Here is a 17,502-nt window from a genome sequence, read left to right as displayed (position 1 = left end):
AAGTTTAGCAAGAAAAGTGATCTGAATTTCATTTTTAAAGAAATACTCTGGCTATTGAGTGGAGAATCGTTTGGAAGAGGATGATAAACAACAGAATAATAGAAGTCTTCAAACTGTTCAAGGTAAACTGAAGAGTTCTGACATGGTCCAGTCGATGCTGAAATGCCTATTAGATCTCGAGGGGCGATGTCAACTGGGCAGTTGTCGTTAAGGGAGGTTGTGTTTAGACAGCTATCTGAGAAACAAATGTAGATGGTTTTTAGAACCACTGAGGCCAAAGAGAGAACAAGAAGTCAGCAAAGGAGACTGAAAAGTATGGGAGGGAGTGGAGAAAATCCACCCCCCCACCCCCCGCCAGAATGCAGCATCACAGAATGAAAGAAGTCACTCTTTCAATGAGGTGCAAAGAGGGAACTGTGCAGATTTCTTCTGGAGCTCAGTTATGGGCAAGACAAATGAGTGGTCACCGACTTTCACCATCTGAAGCAGCTGGGAACTCACAAGAGTTTCACTAGAACCATAGGATGGAATTCCAAGGGAAGTGAGATGCAAGGAGAAAGTGGACTGAATAAATTAAAACATATTTTTATAGGAAAGTTGCACTGTAAAAGAAAAGAGAAAAATAAGGTAGTAGCTGGAGCAGGGTGCACAACTGAGGGTGAGGTTTATTCTCCAGATAGGGACACATAAATCATAAATAAAGTTAACCCTTAGATTATACTCAATGGAACAAAAAAAAATTCAGAGTCTTAGAGCTTCCACTTCTTCCATAAATATCATAATTTCCACCTATCAATAAATTTAGCAACATAAATCAGATCTCTGGGTAAGGAATTTCTTGACAGTAATTACCTATAGACAATATTTAATGTGACTCCTTTTTTTGGAGACACTACAAATATAACACACAATAGATACAAATTTTAACAAATTTGTAAATATCTATTTAAAATGTTGCCACATTTGATTTCTTTCCCAAATGCAGTTGAAATTGCATTTCAATTTCCTTTACTCTAGAAAAAATATTAATTTGTGAATTGTTAATATTTCAAAACTACATTTCTGAAACTATCACTTGCACAATCTCCCAACTCACAGAAACCTGGAAAGACAATTCTAGATAGGTCATAACTAAAATTTGGGGGATGAAAAGCTTTTTTATGTTTTAAAAATCTCTCAAAAGGAAATCCCAAATTCTTATAAGAACCTGTTTGAACACAGCCAAATGTTTATTAATATATGTTCTTTAGTTTCTCAGTGCCTCCCTCCATCATAATCACATAATACAATTATTTTAAAAGTGACATGGTATAACTGGGTTGTCTTCTTTAAGGTTGACTAGTTTATACATATCTGAAATAACTTATTTTCCATAACCCTGCTTGCTCAATCAAAGCGTCACCTAGACACGCAAGGTCTTAACTGTTAGAAATAACTTTTGATCAGTGATTTTATGTTGTTCAACACATACCTTAGGAAAATTATATGTTGGACAAATAGATAGAGCATCCTCAATGTAATGTTCTGGAGTTTGTCTAGTATCTTTGTTTATGCCAAGCACCTTTATCTACCAACTGAGCATAGTGCTCTCAGGGCTATTAATATTTTAACACAAACAACACTGAAGGAATGATGCTCTAATGAGAACATTTAAGCATTAGCCAGGAAACAAGGGAGTTACTGGCATAGGACAGCAAAGTTATCTCTGGTTTTGAAACATAGCTATTCGTCTATAGAAAGTGAATTCTAGAAATAGTTTTCTTGATGGGAAAGAATAAATGACATTTTATGGAAGTATCATTTATTCTCCTGATGTCACTATGTGTACCAATTATGACCATACTGTTACACTGTAATTTATAAGAAGTTTGATGACACTTGATGCCTTGAATAGGCACCCCAAAACATGCCAATTACTGGAAAGAGTATAGGAGGATATGGTTCTTATGAGGTCTTTTGAAAAAATTTGTTTTTTTTAAGGTAATATTGGTAGAGCAGATTGTTGATAGTCTTTCAACTACACAAGATTGGCAAAGAAAAAGCTCTTATTACTTTGAAGGTTAGTTTTCATGATTCAGTCTGCCAAAGGGTCAGTTAAAAATTTAAATACAGTACCCAGATTACTCATGTTTTGCCAGCAGCCTACTTGTTATTACACCCATATTTGAGATGTCTCACTAGCTTCCAGTTATCCAATTTGAAAGAACTGCATTCTGCTTTCAATTTTTAATGCCTAACTCCTGTGGATTTCAGCATGAGATCTGTTGGTAGCAAAGTGTCAGAATATACTGACTTTAAGAGGGCACTTACAGTTTTATAAGGCAGTAAATGACATAAAGTTTCCGTACGTGGATATTTTCCTGCATGTTAAATTATTAAAGGTATACCAGCTTGGTGTTCCATCTCAGAACTCTATGGCAGTAAGAGAACGTTGTTTGTGGTTTTGCTTTTTTCCCTTGTGACACAATTTAAACTTCTAACCCTTGAGAAAAGTAATTTTAATGTTTCATCTTATGATTAAGAATGGATATTCTAAACCAGATTTTGAATGGCAGGTGAACTAAATGCTCTCCTTCAAGACAGCTTATGATCTCAGTTTACATTTTATATATCCAGTTGGTCTTTGCTGTTTTGGGGGATCTTAGAAAAGGGGCATTTTTATTGTATTCTGAAAGCTATTCTGGTGAAAACCAAAAAAGTAACTGTGAATACACAGCAGTAATTAAAGATCTGACTCTGTTTTTGGTTTTTTATTATATCTGGAACATTTAAAAAATATATGAACAAAGGCACATAATAAAATGTGTTATTTACATACATTTTTCATACATTTTGAACATAATGTCTGTTTTGTAAATTTGTAATAGGTTTGTTTCTGGAATTATGATAAACTCATTAATTAACATATTATTAATTCAATAAATAGATATCTAGTGGATATCTTTTGTCAGGCAAAAATATTAGTAGTCATGGGTGATGCCAAACAATGTGAGCATCTCTTCTCAGGAAATGGAAGAAAAAAAACCTATAAACATATACACTATAAACATATAAAAACTATAATAAAGGTCATGAATTTGCTATATAAGAGAAATACAAATAAAATTTCAAAAGAAGTTCCTTCTTATTGATGTTGGGGAGGAAACATTTTTCTCTCCTGTTTATGATTCTCCTGACTAGTCTAAGAATTCAATTGACATGGGACAGATTAACAGAAGAAAATCAAATTTAATTCTATATGCATAAAAAATGTGAGAGATTCTTCAGATAGGCAAAATGAGGTATATATGTCACTCTGGACTGAGGAGAAAGGGGTAGGGGTGTGGGGCTTCAAAGGGGAGGAAAATATTCCTAAGAAGAATGGAAAGTGTTTGATACAAATGTTTGCTGGGCCATCTAGAGACAATGGGACATAGAGAGCGCTATGATGAAACAGGCCTTGCTACACTTCTTGTCTACTACACTTAGTTCATTGTACTATAGTTATCTATGGTGATAGTTCCCTTTTTGGAGCAGGTTCTATTTAAAGTCTTTTAGGCAGTTAGGGTGAATGTCAAAGGTTCTTCCGAAGCTGTCTACCTCTCAAAAACAACCGGCCCCAAACAATCCACATGCCAAAGAGACACACTGTGGGATGGCAAAACCTGTTCCTTCACTAAGGATATTTGAAGATAACGTCACAAGAACAAAGGCATGAAATGGGAGAACATGGGATACTACTATAGAATAAAGGGTAATCCATATGTAGCATTTTACTCTGTGCGGGAAAGGAAGTATCAAGAGATAAGCCTGGAAGGGCAGAGTGGGAAGGGTTCTGAAGGACCGTTTTGTGACACTAATAATAGAAAAATACTCTGTAAGCAACAGGAATCCATTAACTGGTCTTGAGCAGTATGATTTTAGCAGTGTTTAGGAATATTAATCCCCATTATGGGTAAAATGAATTTAAAGAGGATTATAATAGAAAGGGGTAAAAATCTGATACAAATAGTTTCATATGGTTTAATTTGGACAGAATGATGGTGTGAAAAGAGTTGAATGAAGACTGGTAAAGACTTGAGACAGAACATGGTCAAAAACTCTGCAGAATTTGAAATCTAAATGCCAGGGTACAATAAGGAAGAAAAAATAATTTTCCCAAATCATTGAGCATGATGACAGAATCAACAGAATGGGAAATTCAACAGGAGCAAAAGCAGATATAGAAGAATAATAAAAAATGATTTTGCATGTTATTCTTAAGGCCTTGGTAGAAAACATGAACATCCAAATAGTGATGAATAACAGGCACTGTGAAAACCTGGCCTGAATTTTGGGAAAGATTTTGAGTGGGAATATATCAGTTTATATGAAGAAGGCAAAGGTTACAGTCACACGAATGGATGAAACTAATACAAGTAAGTGTACAGAAACTTAAAAGTAAATGAATGTATGCAGGATATCCTCACTACCTTGCTAGAGCCCACCCTCGTGTGAAAGATAACCATGGCAGCCTCTTAAGGTGGACTATAATCCACACCTCTGAGTATTCTTGCCTTTGTTTGAGCTCCTCATCTTGAGTATGGGGGGACTTATATATAATTCAGCAGTATCATCCTCTTTTTTGGTGAAATATGCTTTTTTTTTTTTTTGTAGCTGTGGAAATAAATATAGCATTTGCTGTGGATTAATGTACCAATATCTACATGGAGAAATAAAATTGTTAGTAATTTGTCAGGAGATTTCATGGTTCTACCCACCTATTTCAACATATTTTAAATCAAATTAGAAAAACAAAAGGAATACAGATAAACCTGCATTTAGACTTGGACATAATTGAGAGACTTTTCTCTCTTTTAACCTCAGCTTCTAGCATTCACCATTCCTGCAAATCTCAACTCCACATAACTTTTTCTTCTGCCCCACTTATAATGCTTAAATTCAGGCCCATATTTATTACATGAGGAATTTCAGTAGTTTCAAATTAACATCCTTGCCTCCAATCTTGTCCCTCACATTATGATCTCTTCACTATTCCCAAAACTATCTTACTAAAATGCTGATCAGAAACAACACCCACAGGTCAAAGGTTTTATCTGGTTTTTGTCATTACCGATTTCCTAGCACTTACCACGATGCATTATACTCAATAAATTGGGCTCAATGCATATGAATACCTCTAAACCTTGGCCCTCATAGAGAAGGCTCTTTATGATCTGGTCAGTACCTCTCAGTATTCTATCTGATTTTATTTTAATTTTTTTGAAGATTTTATTTATTTATTTATTTATTTATTTGAGAGAGAAAGTGAGGAAGAGAGAAAGAGAGAGAGTGCACAAGTAGGGGGAGGAGCAGAGGGAGAGGGACAAGCAGACTCACCACTGAGTAGGGAGCCCAAAGACCAGGACCCAACTGCGGGGCTTGATCCTGGGACCCTGGGATCATAACCTGAACCAAAGGCAGATGCTTAACGGACTGAGCCACCCAGGCACCCCTCTATCTGATTTTAATGTCACTCACTTTGTCCCTCCACCTATCATCAAGCCACAGAACACACAGAAAACATAGAAGTCTTTGTAATTTCACCCTCACATCATCAGGTTCACACTTCCTCAGTTTTGTGCAGAAAACTCTATGCTTGCTTCTATAGTGATTACCTAGAAACATAATACCAACCCGTCTTTTAACATCAGGGGTTAAGTTTTTTTTCTAAACCCTTAGTTGGCCCATCCTCAGAAAGTAAAATTGAGCATCAGCTTCTATTATGCCATAGTCCACATTTCTTAAGATGTGCCTTCATCTATGATAGTCCTAGCAAAATTTTACTGCATTTGTTTGTGTGCATACCTCTTTGCTTTTCATGCTAAAGCACCTTGGTTGCAGAAACCATGTTTTGTTAATTTGCACATCTGTAGAAAACTACAGATTTGGTCTGATTCTTATTTATAAATTAAGGGTAACAATACCTTCAGAGAATGTGGGTGTAGATAAAAATGAGAAAATTATTTTGAAATGGCCATTTAAACATGTTTATAAGTATTTGTAAAGAGGTTTGTAAGTATTTTATTTTGCAACAAAATGAAATCCCTAAGCAAACATGTGAGTATTATCATGATAAATTGAATGGTGTCAGAAGGAAGGCAGGATCTTGAAGTGGAGTGTGCCCGGGAGGGATGACTTGGGCACAAGACAGTCAAATCATGGACAGGGAGAGGAGTATGCGACAGTCAGAAGTACAGATGAGGGACCGTTCACACTGACTTGAGCGGGGAACACACTTGTAGTGTTTATGGTGGCTCTCTCTGAATATCGAAATGATTCGGTAGAAGACATACTGAATGCAGTTGATGACAGTTTTGGATTACAGGATGGAAATTGTAGGAAGACCCATGTGAGCTCAAGATAAGGAAGTATTTTCTAAAAATTAGATTTATCCACAAAAGGAATCGGTTTCTTCATATGGAAGTAACATTTAAAAGCGCATGCTAAATGCACACGTCTTTGCGATGCCAGAGTGTTATTCTATGAAACAGATTCTACTTGGCCAAATGAACTCTAAAATTCCTCTCAACTTTCATATTTTGTTATAGCATTTTCCTCTTTTGATCGCACTTTTCAGTATAATCTAAAAAAAATAAACCAATTGCTTCTGTTTTCTTACTAATATACAGTAATTGGAGATAGATACTTACCATGTCTTCTCCTCACCTATCATTGTATATGTGACAACCAGCATGACTAATTTTACTAGAGAAAAAAAAAATTGAGGCCATCCCAGTTTTAGAACATCCAGCTTTGAAGTTCCTTTAAGCATGGGTTGATTTTTTTCTCCTCTTTCAGAAGCAATGCCCATCAAAAGGAACCTTTTTTTTTTTTGAAGCTTTTAAATGAGTTTTGTAATTATTATTTTCATGAATGATTAATCTCTAGCATAAGAAAATTAAGAGGATGCAAATAAGCCTATGGAATTGACTAAAACAAAATGTTGCTTGGTGAAGCAGCAGGTGTTGACTGTTTCACAGTATCCCTGATCCTGGTTGTGGGGTTGTGCCAGGTCTGTGATGACAACTGAAGCACATATTTTTCAAGCCCCATTGAGACATTTGATCAATGTTCAAGTGGCAGATGAGCCTCATTATTACAGTGTCCGGCAGGTGTAGGCATTCAGGAGGGGGCTGTCATTAAAGTATTTTGTATGTATCTGCTAATTATATTCCTCAGTTCCAAACAGCAGCCCTGACATCCTTGTCGCATTTGTCATCCATGCAGCAGGTAGCAGAGGTACAATGAAAAATAAAATACTGTCTTCACGGTCATGTGGAGTTGTGCTAATTCTGGGTAAGGGATGATAAGAAAATCTATCCTTTTCTTCCAAAATGCCATTAGAGAAAAGCAAGGTAAGTCAGACAGGAAGGTCCCATGAAAGTCGTGTGTGTGTGTGTGTGCGCATACACATATATGCTTTATTCCTTGTTTAAATTAGTAATAACAGTTTTACTTGTATTATGTTATTAGTTTACAAATCATGTACATATGCTATTTTATTTAATACTTAAAAAGGACAGTACATTTAATTCCATGAATTTGGAACTAAGATAGTTTAAATGATGTGTCCAGACACTGAGCCACAAAGGGTAGACCCAGAATTTCACTTGCAGCTTTTATTTCTAAATTTCCAGCCACTTTCTGCCTACCCACATTGCATCTTGTTCGGGCTTGTTACCCAAACTTTAAATTGAAATAAATGAATAGAAAACATTAAAGAAGAAATAGAGCAATATAAAGCTTTGTGAGATGTAACTGGATTTGCTCTGTGCACATCATCAATAGTCAATTTGTTTTATTAGTTCTGAAATGTGCTCTGCAGTCAGTTTTATGAACCACTCTATTGGCTTTTAGATAAAACAACAGAGTCAAATGTCCAAACAGCTATCAGCAACATAACTTCAAATTTTAGATCATTTCCCCTTCAACACTTTCTTCTGACCTGTCTCAGCTAGTTATATTACAGAATTAAAAAGAAATGAAAAAATGCACTTTGGAAAATTCTTAAACTATAAAACAGCTAGATTGTAATAGTCCCTGAAATTCTGACTTCCAAGAAATTACTTACTTTGCAAAATAAGATTCTGATCGAAATAGTTACAAAAATCACTGTGTTTAAAAAAATAACAAGGATTTTAAACACCAACATTTCACATAATAAAAGAGTGATTTTGATATCTTCAAGTTTTAGATATTTTTGTAAACTTAGTTGTAGAAATTAAAAATATATATATTTTTACCCACCATATTAGAATCTAAATTAGACCACAATTCTATACCCATAACACCCACTTTAGTTACTTTCTCTGTGTTAAACTTGCTTAAGTTATAACTTTTTAAATTCAATTAAGGAATAAACTGACCGTATGATAATTATTGTCTTTTATATTTTTATTATTTTATTCTTTTAACCGTATTGTTAAAGGGCAATGGGTTTGGGAAATGAGCCCATTATCCTCCAAGGAAAACAAATGTTGACTCTTTCACTCTTGTCCTTTTCCAGTCCTTCTTCCCAACGGTAACCAGAGTGATTTTCCTAAAGTGCAGATCTGTTCATTTAGTCACCAGCTCATAATCCTTCAATAGCTACTTATTGAAGATGATATAAATTCCAATGTCTTAGCCCAACATATAAGGCTGTTTGCTGTCTGACCTACTCCCGTTGTTTCAAATACAGCTCCTGCCATTTACCTTGATGTAGATTTGGACCTTCCTGGCTGGCTCAGTCTCAAGAGCATGTGATTCTTGATCTTCAGGTCCTTGAGTTCAAGCCGCACGTTAGGTGTAGAGATTACTAGATTACTACTCCTTAGTGGTTCATCCTCAATTCCCATACTCCTTTTTTCCCCATAGTGCTAGAATTATAGAATTATTAGGTGGAGTATGGTTGCCTTCAAAATACATTTCCCAACCTCCTTTGAGGTTAAGCATAGCTCTGTGGTTAGATTCTAGACAACGGTATGTCTGATGCCACGTGGCATCCTTTTGAAACTCCTGAAGTGACAGTTGGCATGCATCCTCCATCCCTCTACTTCATCATTGTTTCCCTACTGCTTTCTAGAACGGAGTAACTGAGGGTAACACCAGGATGAGACATCAGACTGTTAATAGAGAGGTACCAAGGTCATCAGGAATTTGTGGTGCAGAACCCATAGCAGCCCTGAATCACCAACTTCCAAAATCAATTTAATAGAGAGAAAAATGTCCTTCTATCTTGTTTAAATCACTGTAATATTTAGGTCACTTGCTGTAGAACCTAATTCCAACCATATATCGTTTTTCAAGATCAAGCTCAATTTTAACACTGTGAGAACTAATAATATTAGATTGAGCTACATACAATTGCAATTTCTGTAGGTCAAAAGCATCAAATATCTTCAATTTCGTATGGTCCAATTTAATACTGCTAATAGCAGTATTTTTTACTGTATCTTGTATAATCTTATTAACACATATCTTTCTCAATTATACCATATCATATTTAGTATTGTAATTATTTCTTTACATTCCTATCTCTGAAACAATCGTGAATGCTTTAAGAGAAAACACCAGACTTAGTCTCAAATTCTCAAACTATAGCATAATTTCTATTTCTTAGTAGACATAAGTACTTTTTAATGGAAGGAATGAATCAATTAAATATAGTATTTCTATGTTGCACTTATATAACTTTTTAAATTGTTAGCCTTTTGATATCAATTTCTATATATTTTCGCAGCTTCTTGAATTTCCAAATATGCCATTTACTGATTATTTCCTCACTCGAGTCTGTGATTTGGGAAGAGATGAATGGTGTTTCGTTGTGGTTCATTGTGCTAAGTACTTAAAGACTTTCAAATAAAATCTAAGAGTCCATTCCTTCTCAACCAGTAGATCAAGGGTCTTTGTTTCCATAAACCTTAAGTTTTTGGCAAGTTAATTTATTTGTCAGTAAAGTCAGGAGTAAGGGGGATAAGTGATCCAGACTTTTCATACGAAAGAAACTAATCCATTATACATAACTGATACTGTCTAAGGCATCAGAGCTTAAATCTCTCCTGAAGCCACTGTTGAGAAAGGCTGTCTTCGACTATTGAGAAACAGTGTAATTGTTAAATTATAATTATTTTCATGGCTGTTGGTAAGGCTTTAATTTTTATATAAATTATGGTTTACTTCTCTTTGAAGAACAATATTCCATGTTCCACCTTTTACCTGCATCCAGCCAGACTATATGAGATCTAGAAAGGTATATCTACAGTTTTATAAGTGTTGAAACAATAATTTAGTAGCACCAACCTTAGCATATTTAGCTGCAGAGAAATGCAAATATGAATTGCTGATGAACACATTGCCATCTTATGATGCCCACTGCATAATTCAACATTAAGCTGCAAGTGGCAATTGGCTTTTGGATGTCTCCTTTTCAAGTAGTATGTTACATTTTCAAGAAGATATATGTGAGCCTTTTCTGCTGACCCTTTCCACTGTACATCAGGTAACTGCCTTAGTTTATATAAAAATAGATACATGTATTGATTTGGACAACGTGCAGAAAGATCCTCTGAAGGGTTGTTTTTAATAACCGTCCTATCCATTCTGTGTAACTCCTTTGCTCTTTTGGCTGATTGGCAACATGTGGGAATACTCCAGTGTTAAACAGAACCTTTAGCTGATATGAAAGTCTTCCACTGAACTACCCATAATCAAATCCACCAGGACAGAGAGAGAGAGATCTTTTCCTACAAGTTAATTGTTGCTTTGTATGTTTCAAATTCCTGCAACAGTCATCATTCTTGTCCTCTCTAAACGTTGTAGGTAGTGAATATTTCTTCATCCTCTCTCATCCAATACATAGCTCTAATCTGTTGGATAAAGTGCACAAAATACACTTTTTAGAAGTTTCAAAAAAAAGACATTTTAAAGCTTGGTAAAAATGTATTGCTTGTGCAAATTTGGCATAAGCTTAGGCCCTGAAAAAAATCAGAGGACACTGATCTAAATGACAACTAATATCTTAAATTCCTATTTTTCAACTCGTTTCATTTGGTTCCACAGTAGCTCTTTCTGTGTATAAGATCTGAAGCGATTTTCTTCATAGGCTTTGGTTCTTTTAAGTGTGTCTCCAAAACTCACAACTAGTAATTGTTTCTTTCTCAACTGGTTCTTAAATTACAGTCTTTTGTTTGCTTGTTTGTTTGTTTTAACCAAACTGTAGTTGTTTGGCACTGGTACAAGAACCAATCAGAAGAATTCAATTCGACTACAATGAAGGGATGCCTTTGCTGACAATGTGAGACCAGAATGCTGGGTGTTATTCACTGGTTGCTATGAAAAACAAACAAATAAAACAAGCAAACATACCAAACAAACAAAAAAACAAAAAAAACCTCCCCTAAATATCCAGGTTAAAAAAAAATCAACAACTTTTTTTGTGTGTTTTTTTTTTCCTGATTTTAGTTCATTGTAGTAAGAAAATATTATTTGTATTATTTCATTTTAAAAAGTATCAGAGTTTCCTTTGTGGTCTAATTTATGGTAATTTTTATGAATATTTTTAATACTTAAAAAACATGTTCAGAAATTGCTACAAATCTATAATAAGCCTATTTTATTCATTATATAATTTAAATCCATATCCATTCTGTTTTTTAAATCTTGAGTGGAGAGTAGAGAATTGAAATATTCAGTTTTGGGGGTGTTTTATTTATTTCTCCTTTCATCAACTTTTTTGTCCTATAAAAGTGGTTGCTGTGCTGTTGTATACATAAATATTTATAATTCATGGTTGGTTTTTTTTTTTTTTAAGATTTACACCCTTTAGCATTATAGGAAGGTTCTTCACCCTCTTTGGTCTGAATTCTGGCCAGTTCTTTTCCTTGGATTTGCCTAACATATCTTTGTCCAATATTTTTTAAAGAAATGTTGTGATCCCTCTCTTTGTCCTTAGGCATACTCCTTGTGTTCGTCCATATCCCATTTGTATGAAAATCTGATTTTTCTCTTTTAACAAATTAGTTAATCCTACTTATTTCACTGATATGATTAGAGATTGCTTCACCAATATTTTGTTATACATATAAATATGTATGTGTATATAAATATCCATGTGTACCTCATTTGTGTGTGTGCCCAAAGATTGGCAACCTCACTGAGTGAAAGGAATGGAGACTTAAGTGGAATTTGGAGACAAAGTGCTAGAGGGAAGATAACCATAGGAAAAGTGCTCCCCAATTCTCCATGGACGCTCATCCTTGGATTCTTGGCCTACTGCTGTCACAAACAGACTCAAAGCAGGATTCTGAGAGCTCCAGTCAAGAATGGTTTCTAAGAATCTGAAAGCTCAAATGATATTTCAGAGTCTGCACAGTGTTGAAGAAATAACAGCCAGGATTTTTCTACATTTGATGAAAGACATCGTCCTACAGAAACAAGAAATTCAGTAGGACATGTAAAGAAAATGATCTCCAAGTTTTGTTTACTTGTTTTTTGGGGTTTTGTGTTTGTTTTTGGTCTTGGTTTTTTACTTACAATATTATTTTTATGATCATGATAACATACACCAATCTTTCCTTTTTCTGTGGCTCATGTTTGGTTTTTTAATGTGTCCTCTATTTTTCAATTTTCTGAAAGAATTTATATGTGATTGAAACTCTATTTCTTACTTTGTTCTTCCTTTCCCTTTATTTCCATATTAATATCATCTCTTTTTACTGTGTTATATGTATTTTCTTTTTGTTTACACATTCTCAGTTTAAAATGTAGACTTACTTTCTAGTTTGGGATTTTACAGCTTTCATTTCTAGAAGTCTTATTTTGCTCTTAAATCCAATTGATCAAATTTTTCATAATTACACTGGCTACTAATATTACTTTTAACCTATTAAATTCACAATTATTCATGATCTTTGATAAATCCATCTTATGTCTTTGTAGGTCTAGTTAATTGTTTGTTATTTCATTATTGAGAGTCCACTCAGAGAAACAGAACCACTAGAAATTGTATAAGAATGAATAAGAGGTTCATAATAGCAATTTGGCATTCTTAAATTGCAGTAACTGGTAAAGTACACTGAGTTCAGCTATTTGTTCTGATTCTGGATCCTGATGTCACAGAATAGGTGGCTAAGAGGAAAAAAAAGATGAACCCAAGTGAGGAAGAGCAGAGAAAACTGGAATCCTCACTGACCTATCCCCAATTCCTAATGTGTATCCTTACTGTTTTGAATGGCCCATAGCACAAGGAAATGGCACTGTTCCCTTAGAAACTCATTGGTACCTTGCAGGGATTTTAGAGAGAGAGTGGGTGGGGAAGAGAGAGAGAGAGAGATATAAAAAACAAACAAAACCCCAAAAACTAAAAGAAGAGACACCATGGGAGCAGGGGCGTGGGATGGGTTGCTGCCCATGCCAACAGAAGTTAGCCTGAAGATAACCAAACATGAGTAAGACTATGTAATTGACCTTTTGGGAGTAGGCATCCACTGCTCCACTTTCAAATCTCATGCTAAGCTCTTCTGTGTTCACCACTAACCAAAAGCATAGAGAAGGAAATCATGGGCCTTATTTCTTCTTATCTAAGTTGGCATGTTACAAAGCCATCAGAGTTGTGTATACTGACTCTCATGTTTACTAGTGCTTTGTGTTTTTTGTTCATGGACCATTGGTTCTCTGTGCTTTGTCTTTGAGGCTTCTTTAAGGCTTGGATTGGTTTGCATATTAGCATTTGTTTGGGCCACAGAGGTAATGATAATTCAGGACTTGAATGTTTGGAATTTGAATCATAGATTTTTTTCCCCTTTTTCTTCATTTTATCAAGAGTCAAGGCTAAGACAAATATTTGCCCATATCTCATTTTCTTATTCCTACCTACCCACTGAGGGTGCTGTTCCTTAGGGATCTTAGCTTAATATACACCATCTTCTTTGACCTCTCAATCTGCACAAACTACCGACATTCCTTCTAAACTCAGCTTGAAAAGTGCATTAAAGTACATACTCTAATATATCAAGGATTAGCAGATATCCCCATCCTGAAACAGTGCTTTATTATTCTTCTGGATTAGAGCCACAAAATCTCTTAGTTTCCCAACAGTTTATCAATGAATGATTTTAGGTAATGCAAGATTAGCAACATAGGCAAGTCGTTTCCACCCAAATGTTAAAACAGAGGGATAGGAAGGATGGTATTACTGATGCCCAGGGGACACATCTGTCCAGGAAGCATTAGAGACACTAAGATACCAGCTGTTGTCAGTGACACTGCCCAAAGCAGAAAGGTACAGAGAGAATATCTGAATTCTTCTTTTCACCAATTTTCTAATGGTGCCACTCATTGACCTAACCCAGCCAGAACCTAGCAGGCCTGGCAGTGTGGGACTGGACCCTGAGCTGTTCTGCCTCCTGCCTTATAGAGCAGAGCACAGAAAGGATCTGAGGACAAACAAGCCAAACAGCCTGCCCAGAGCCTTAATATTATTTTATCTTGATTTCAAAAAGTACAAGGAATCTAACTATATTTGGAACCAAATCTGTGAAGCAGTAAATTTTACATTTATAACTTTGAAATTTGGTGTGATTATATTCATTTTACAGATGAGGTAAAAAACTGAGGTTCAAAAAGGTTAAATGTCTGAGTTCATATAGCTAATTAATAATAATGCCTGGAATAAAGTTTCTTTAACCTTTCAACTGCACTGTCTTTGTTTCTTCCTTTTTCTTTTGGTTAATGCACCAAATTATCCAAATTTCAGATGACTGGTATTTAGCCCCCTTGCCACAGAATCTCATTCAAGGTAAACAGGGAGATAAGTTGCACGTGAAACTCCAGTAATAAGTATTAGGAGGATCGCATGTACTTTTCCCAGCTTTATTCTTGAGATACTCTCTGGGGAGATTATGAGATCCTAAAGAGGAGTAATGTTTGTTGTACAGGTATTTGCATCTACAAAAACGCCTTTGATCCTGACTACATATGCAAATATCCAAAAGAAGTGAGCAGTGGTTCCTCCTAGTAATTGGGATCCTCCAGGGATTTAATTAAAGCAGAATCCAAGTTCATCTGCCTGCCACATTCTCCAGAGGCTGGTATCTATGCTGAATTGCATAGCAAATCTGCCAGCTATTCCCAGGAAACACTTGGCTATGGAGACTTGTATTCTATTCAGTGATGTATGTAAAGGATGGGAAAAACAGGAGGTTCAGTTTCAATTGTTATCATGGCTTTCCTGTCTAGGTAAGAGAGCTAGATAGGCTGCCACTCCCTCATTCGCAGACACTGCATACTATTGACTTCGTGCCATGATTGTTCTCCTGAACGCAACATCCTTTATAGTATGTAATCATTCACTTGATTGGTCCGATCCAGTCTCATTTGCAAGAAATGTGATTAGATCATCTCAAGGGTTCCTTTCCACTTTGAAAGCCTGTGATGCTAGACTAACATGTGCTTCAACTTAGACTTCAATCTATAAATAATAGCGTGTAACTACCGTTACTACTGAGACTACTGCTACTAGAAATAATAATGATATAACTTCCTCTTTAAAATCTGATTTTCAGCCTATCCATTGCTTTCATCAATATCATCTAATTTTATTGCTCCAATAATACTGTAGCCTGGCAAGGCTAAGAAACAGAGTTGATGAGTCTAAGGCCAAAGAGAAGGAACGGGTGAAATGCTGTTGAACCCTAATTTCGTGAACTGATAGAGACATCTCTATAATATCAATTCAAGGGAAAATTCTTGACCACTAGAATGAAGGAAAGAACATTTAATTAGTCTAATACAGAGATTTTTGTTTAACAAAATTGTTAACAATAACATTGTTATTGGTTTTCCTAGGTAAGTTCATGTTTGAGACTCACAGGTCACAGGGTCTTTATGTTTCAACTCTTTGCGCTCTCTGGAATGTCCTGATTCTACCCTAGGTTTTCTTGTCTGGCTCTTTTATGCCTACCCCAGCTTTAAACCATCTCTTCATACCACTTATTATAACCTGGTGATTTGATATCTATCAACCTTCTATCTTAATTATTACCATACTCCTCTGTAATGTAAACTCAATAAAAGCAACGATTTATTTCTGTAGTCATAGCTATATGCCCAGAGCATAAAAGAGTGCCAGCAGTATAGCAAAAACCTGATATTTTTTATTTAATTACTAAGCTATTGAATCTATAATAGGAGAAATATCACTGAAACATTTTATATTATCTTTATTTTAAAATGGGACTTCATCTGCTACAACTAATTAAACTTCCTATAATAAATATGTCATTATCAAATATAGAAGTGAAATATTTCTTATTATCTGGAGTCACATGACTCTTTTGTTGGAAAGCCTAAAATCAAATCAAATGGGCTTTCCTAAAAATTAGTAGATTTAACAACACCCACAAAATTCTGAGAAATAAGTGAGTCACAAAAAGGCATTTACTGTATAATTCCAGTTATATTAGTTAACTAAAGTAATCAAATTCTTAGAAGCATAAAGCAGAATATGGTTATCAGGGGCTGGGAGGAGGTAGGAAAGAAGAAATTTTTGTTTAATGAGTATAAAATCTCAGTTTTGCAAGATGAAAATGATCTGGAGATCTGTTTCACAACAACGTGAATATACGTAACACTACTGAACTGCACACTTCACAAATTTACCCAATACTGTTATTTGCCTTATTTAGAATCATTTCTTTACTTAAATCCATTATAGCTTTTGAGGACATATTAAAATGTGAACGCACTTAAATTATGAGCAAAGATGGAGATGAAAGTGTATCATCAGATTAGAAATGTACTTTTGTGGCCCAAGAGACCAGCAGTTACAAATGAATTCGAACATGGTTCCAACTATGTCACATGAGACCGTGATTCAGTACAAGCTTTGTTAAATGATTTTCCCTTGCAAAGCTGGAGTGTCAAAATCACCGACAAACTTAAAACATCTTTAATAGTCCTCCATTACCTTCAGGATAAAGTTCATTCTTGGTTTGCCTGTAAATCTGGGCCCTCCACAGTCTCCTTCAGAATTCCCAACCGCTTTGTCTGCCATTCGCACGCCCACTCTTCCCAGACACATCTGGTGACACCACCTACATTCATGCCCTGCCAAGTTCTCAGTTCAAAAGCCTCCTTTCCTTGCTCTCTGCTATTGCAAGAGTGTCTTTCAGTCCATTCTCCCATCTGTTTAAACCCTACTAAAAAGGAACTTCCTCAAATCATTTCTTTGTGAAACCCTTCCTTATGTATTCCTCCCTATTCAGACATAACTCTACAGAAAAGTTAGTTTCTCTACTAGGCCCCCAAAGATCTAGCAAACTGCAGATGGGAATAAGGGTGAGAGAGTATTTGGCCTGGCCAGTGACTCAGGACCCCAAACACTAATGGTTTCCTCCACTAGTAGCCGCTCTCCAAGAGATTCTCATGATAAATTATTTCAACAGCAGGCACCAAATTCCTCAGGGAGAAGAAGTCAACTTCAAGTGTGAACCTATCTCAATA

At 35.5% G+C, this 17,502-nt stretch overlaps 1 protein-coding gene across 1 annotated transcript in view; it reads right to left on the bottom strand.

Moving 5' to 3' along the window:
- Positions 1-17,053, bottom strand: part of LOC123853219 (homeobox protein MSX-2-like) — a 63,949-nt gene extending 46,896 nt beyond the window's left edge. Inside the window, 2 exon segments of the mRNA XM_045887934.1 lie at positions 8,716-8,879; positions 16,967-17,053. Coding sequence (XP_045743890.1) covers positions 8,716-8,879; positions 16,967-17,053 — 251 coding nt within the window.
- Positions 17,054-17,502: the final 449 nt, after the last annotated feature.

Source organism: Mirounga angustirostris, unplaced genomic scaffold (assembly GCF_029215605.1).
Source record: "Mirounga angustirostris isolate CCGP_5_RB_7025 unplaced genomic scaffold, mMirAng1.0.hap1 SCAF_14, whole genome shotgun sequence".
In the NCBI taxonomy this organism is placed as follows: domain Eukaryota; kingdom Metazoa; phylum Chordata; class Mammalia; order Carnivora; family Phocidae; genus Mirounga; species Mirounga angustirostris.
Note: the sequence above shows the minus strand (reverse complement) of the source record. Positions and strands in the feature narration are given on the sequence as shown.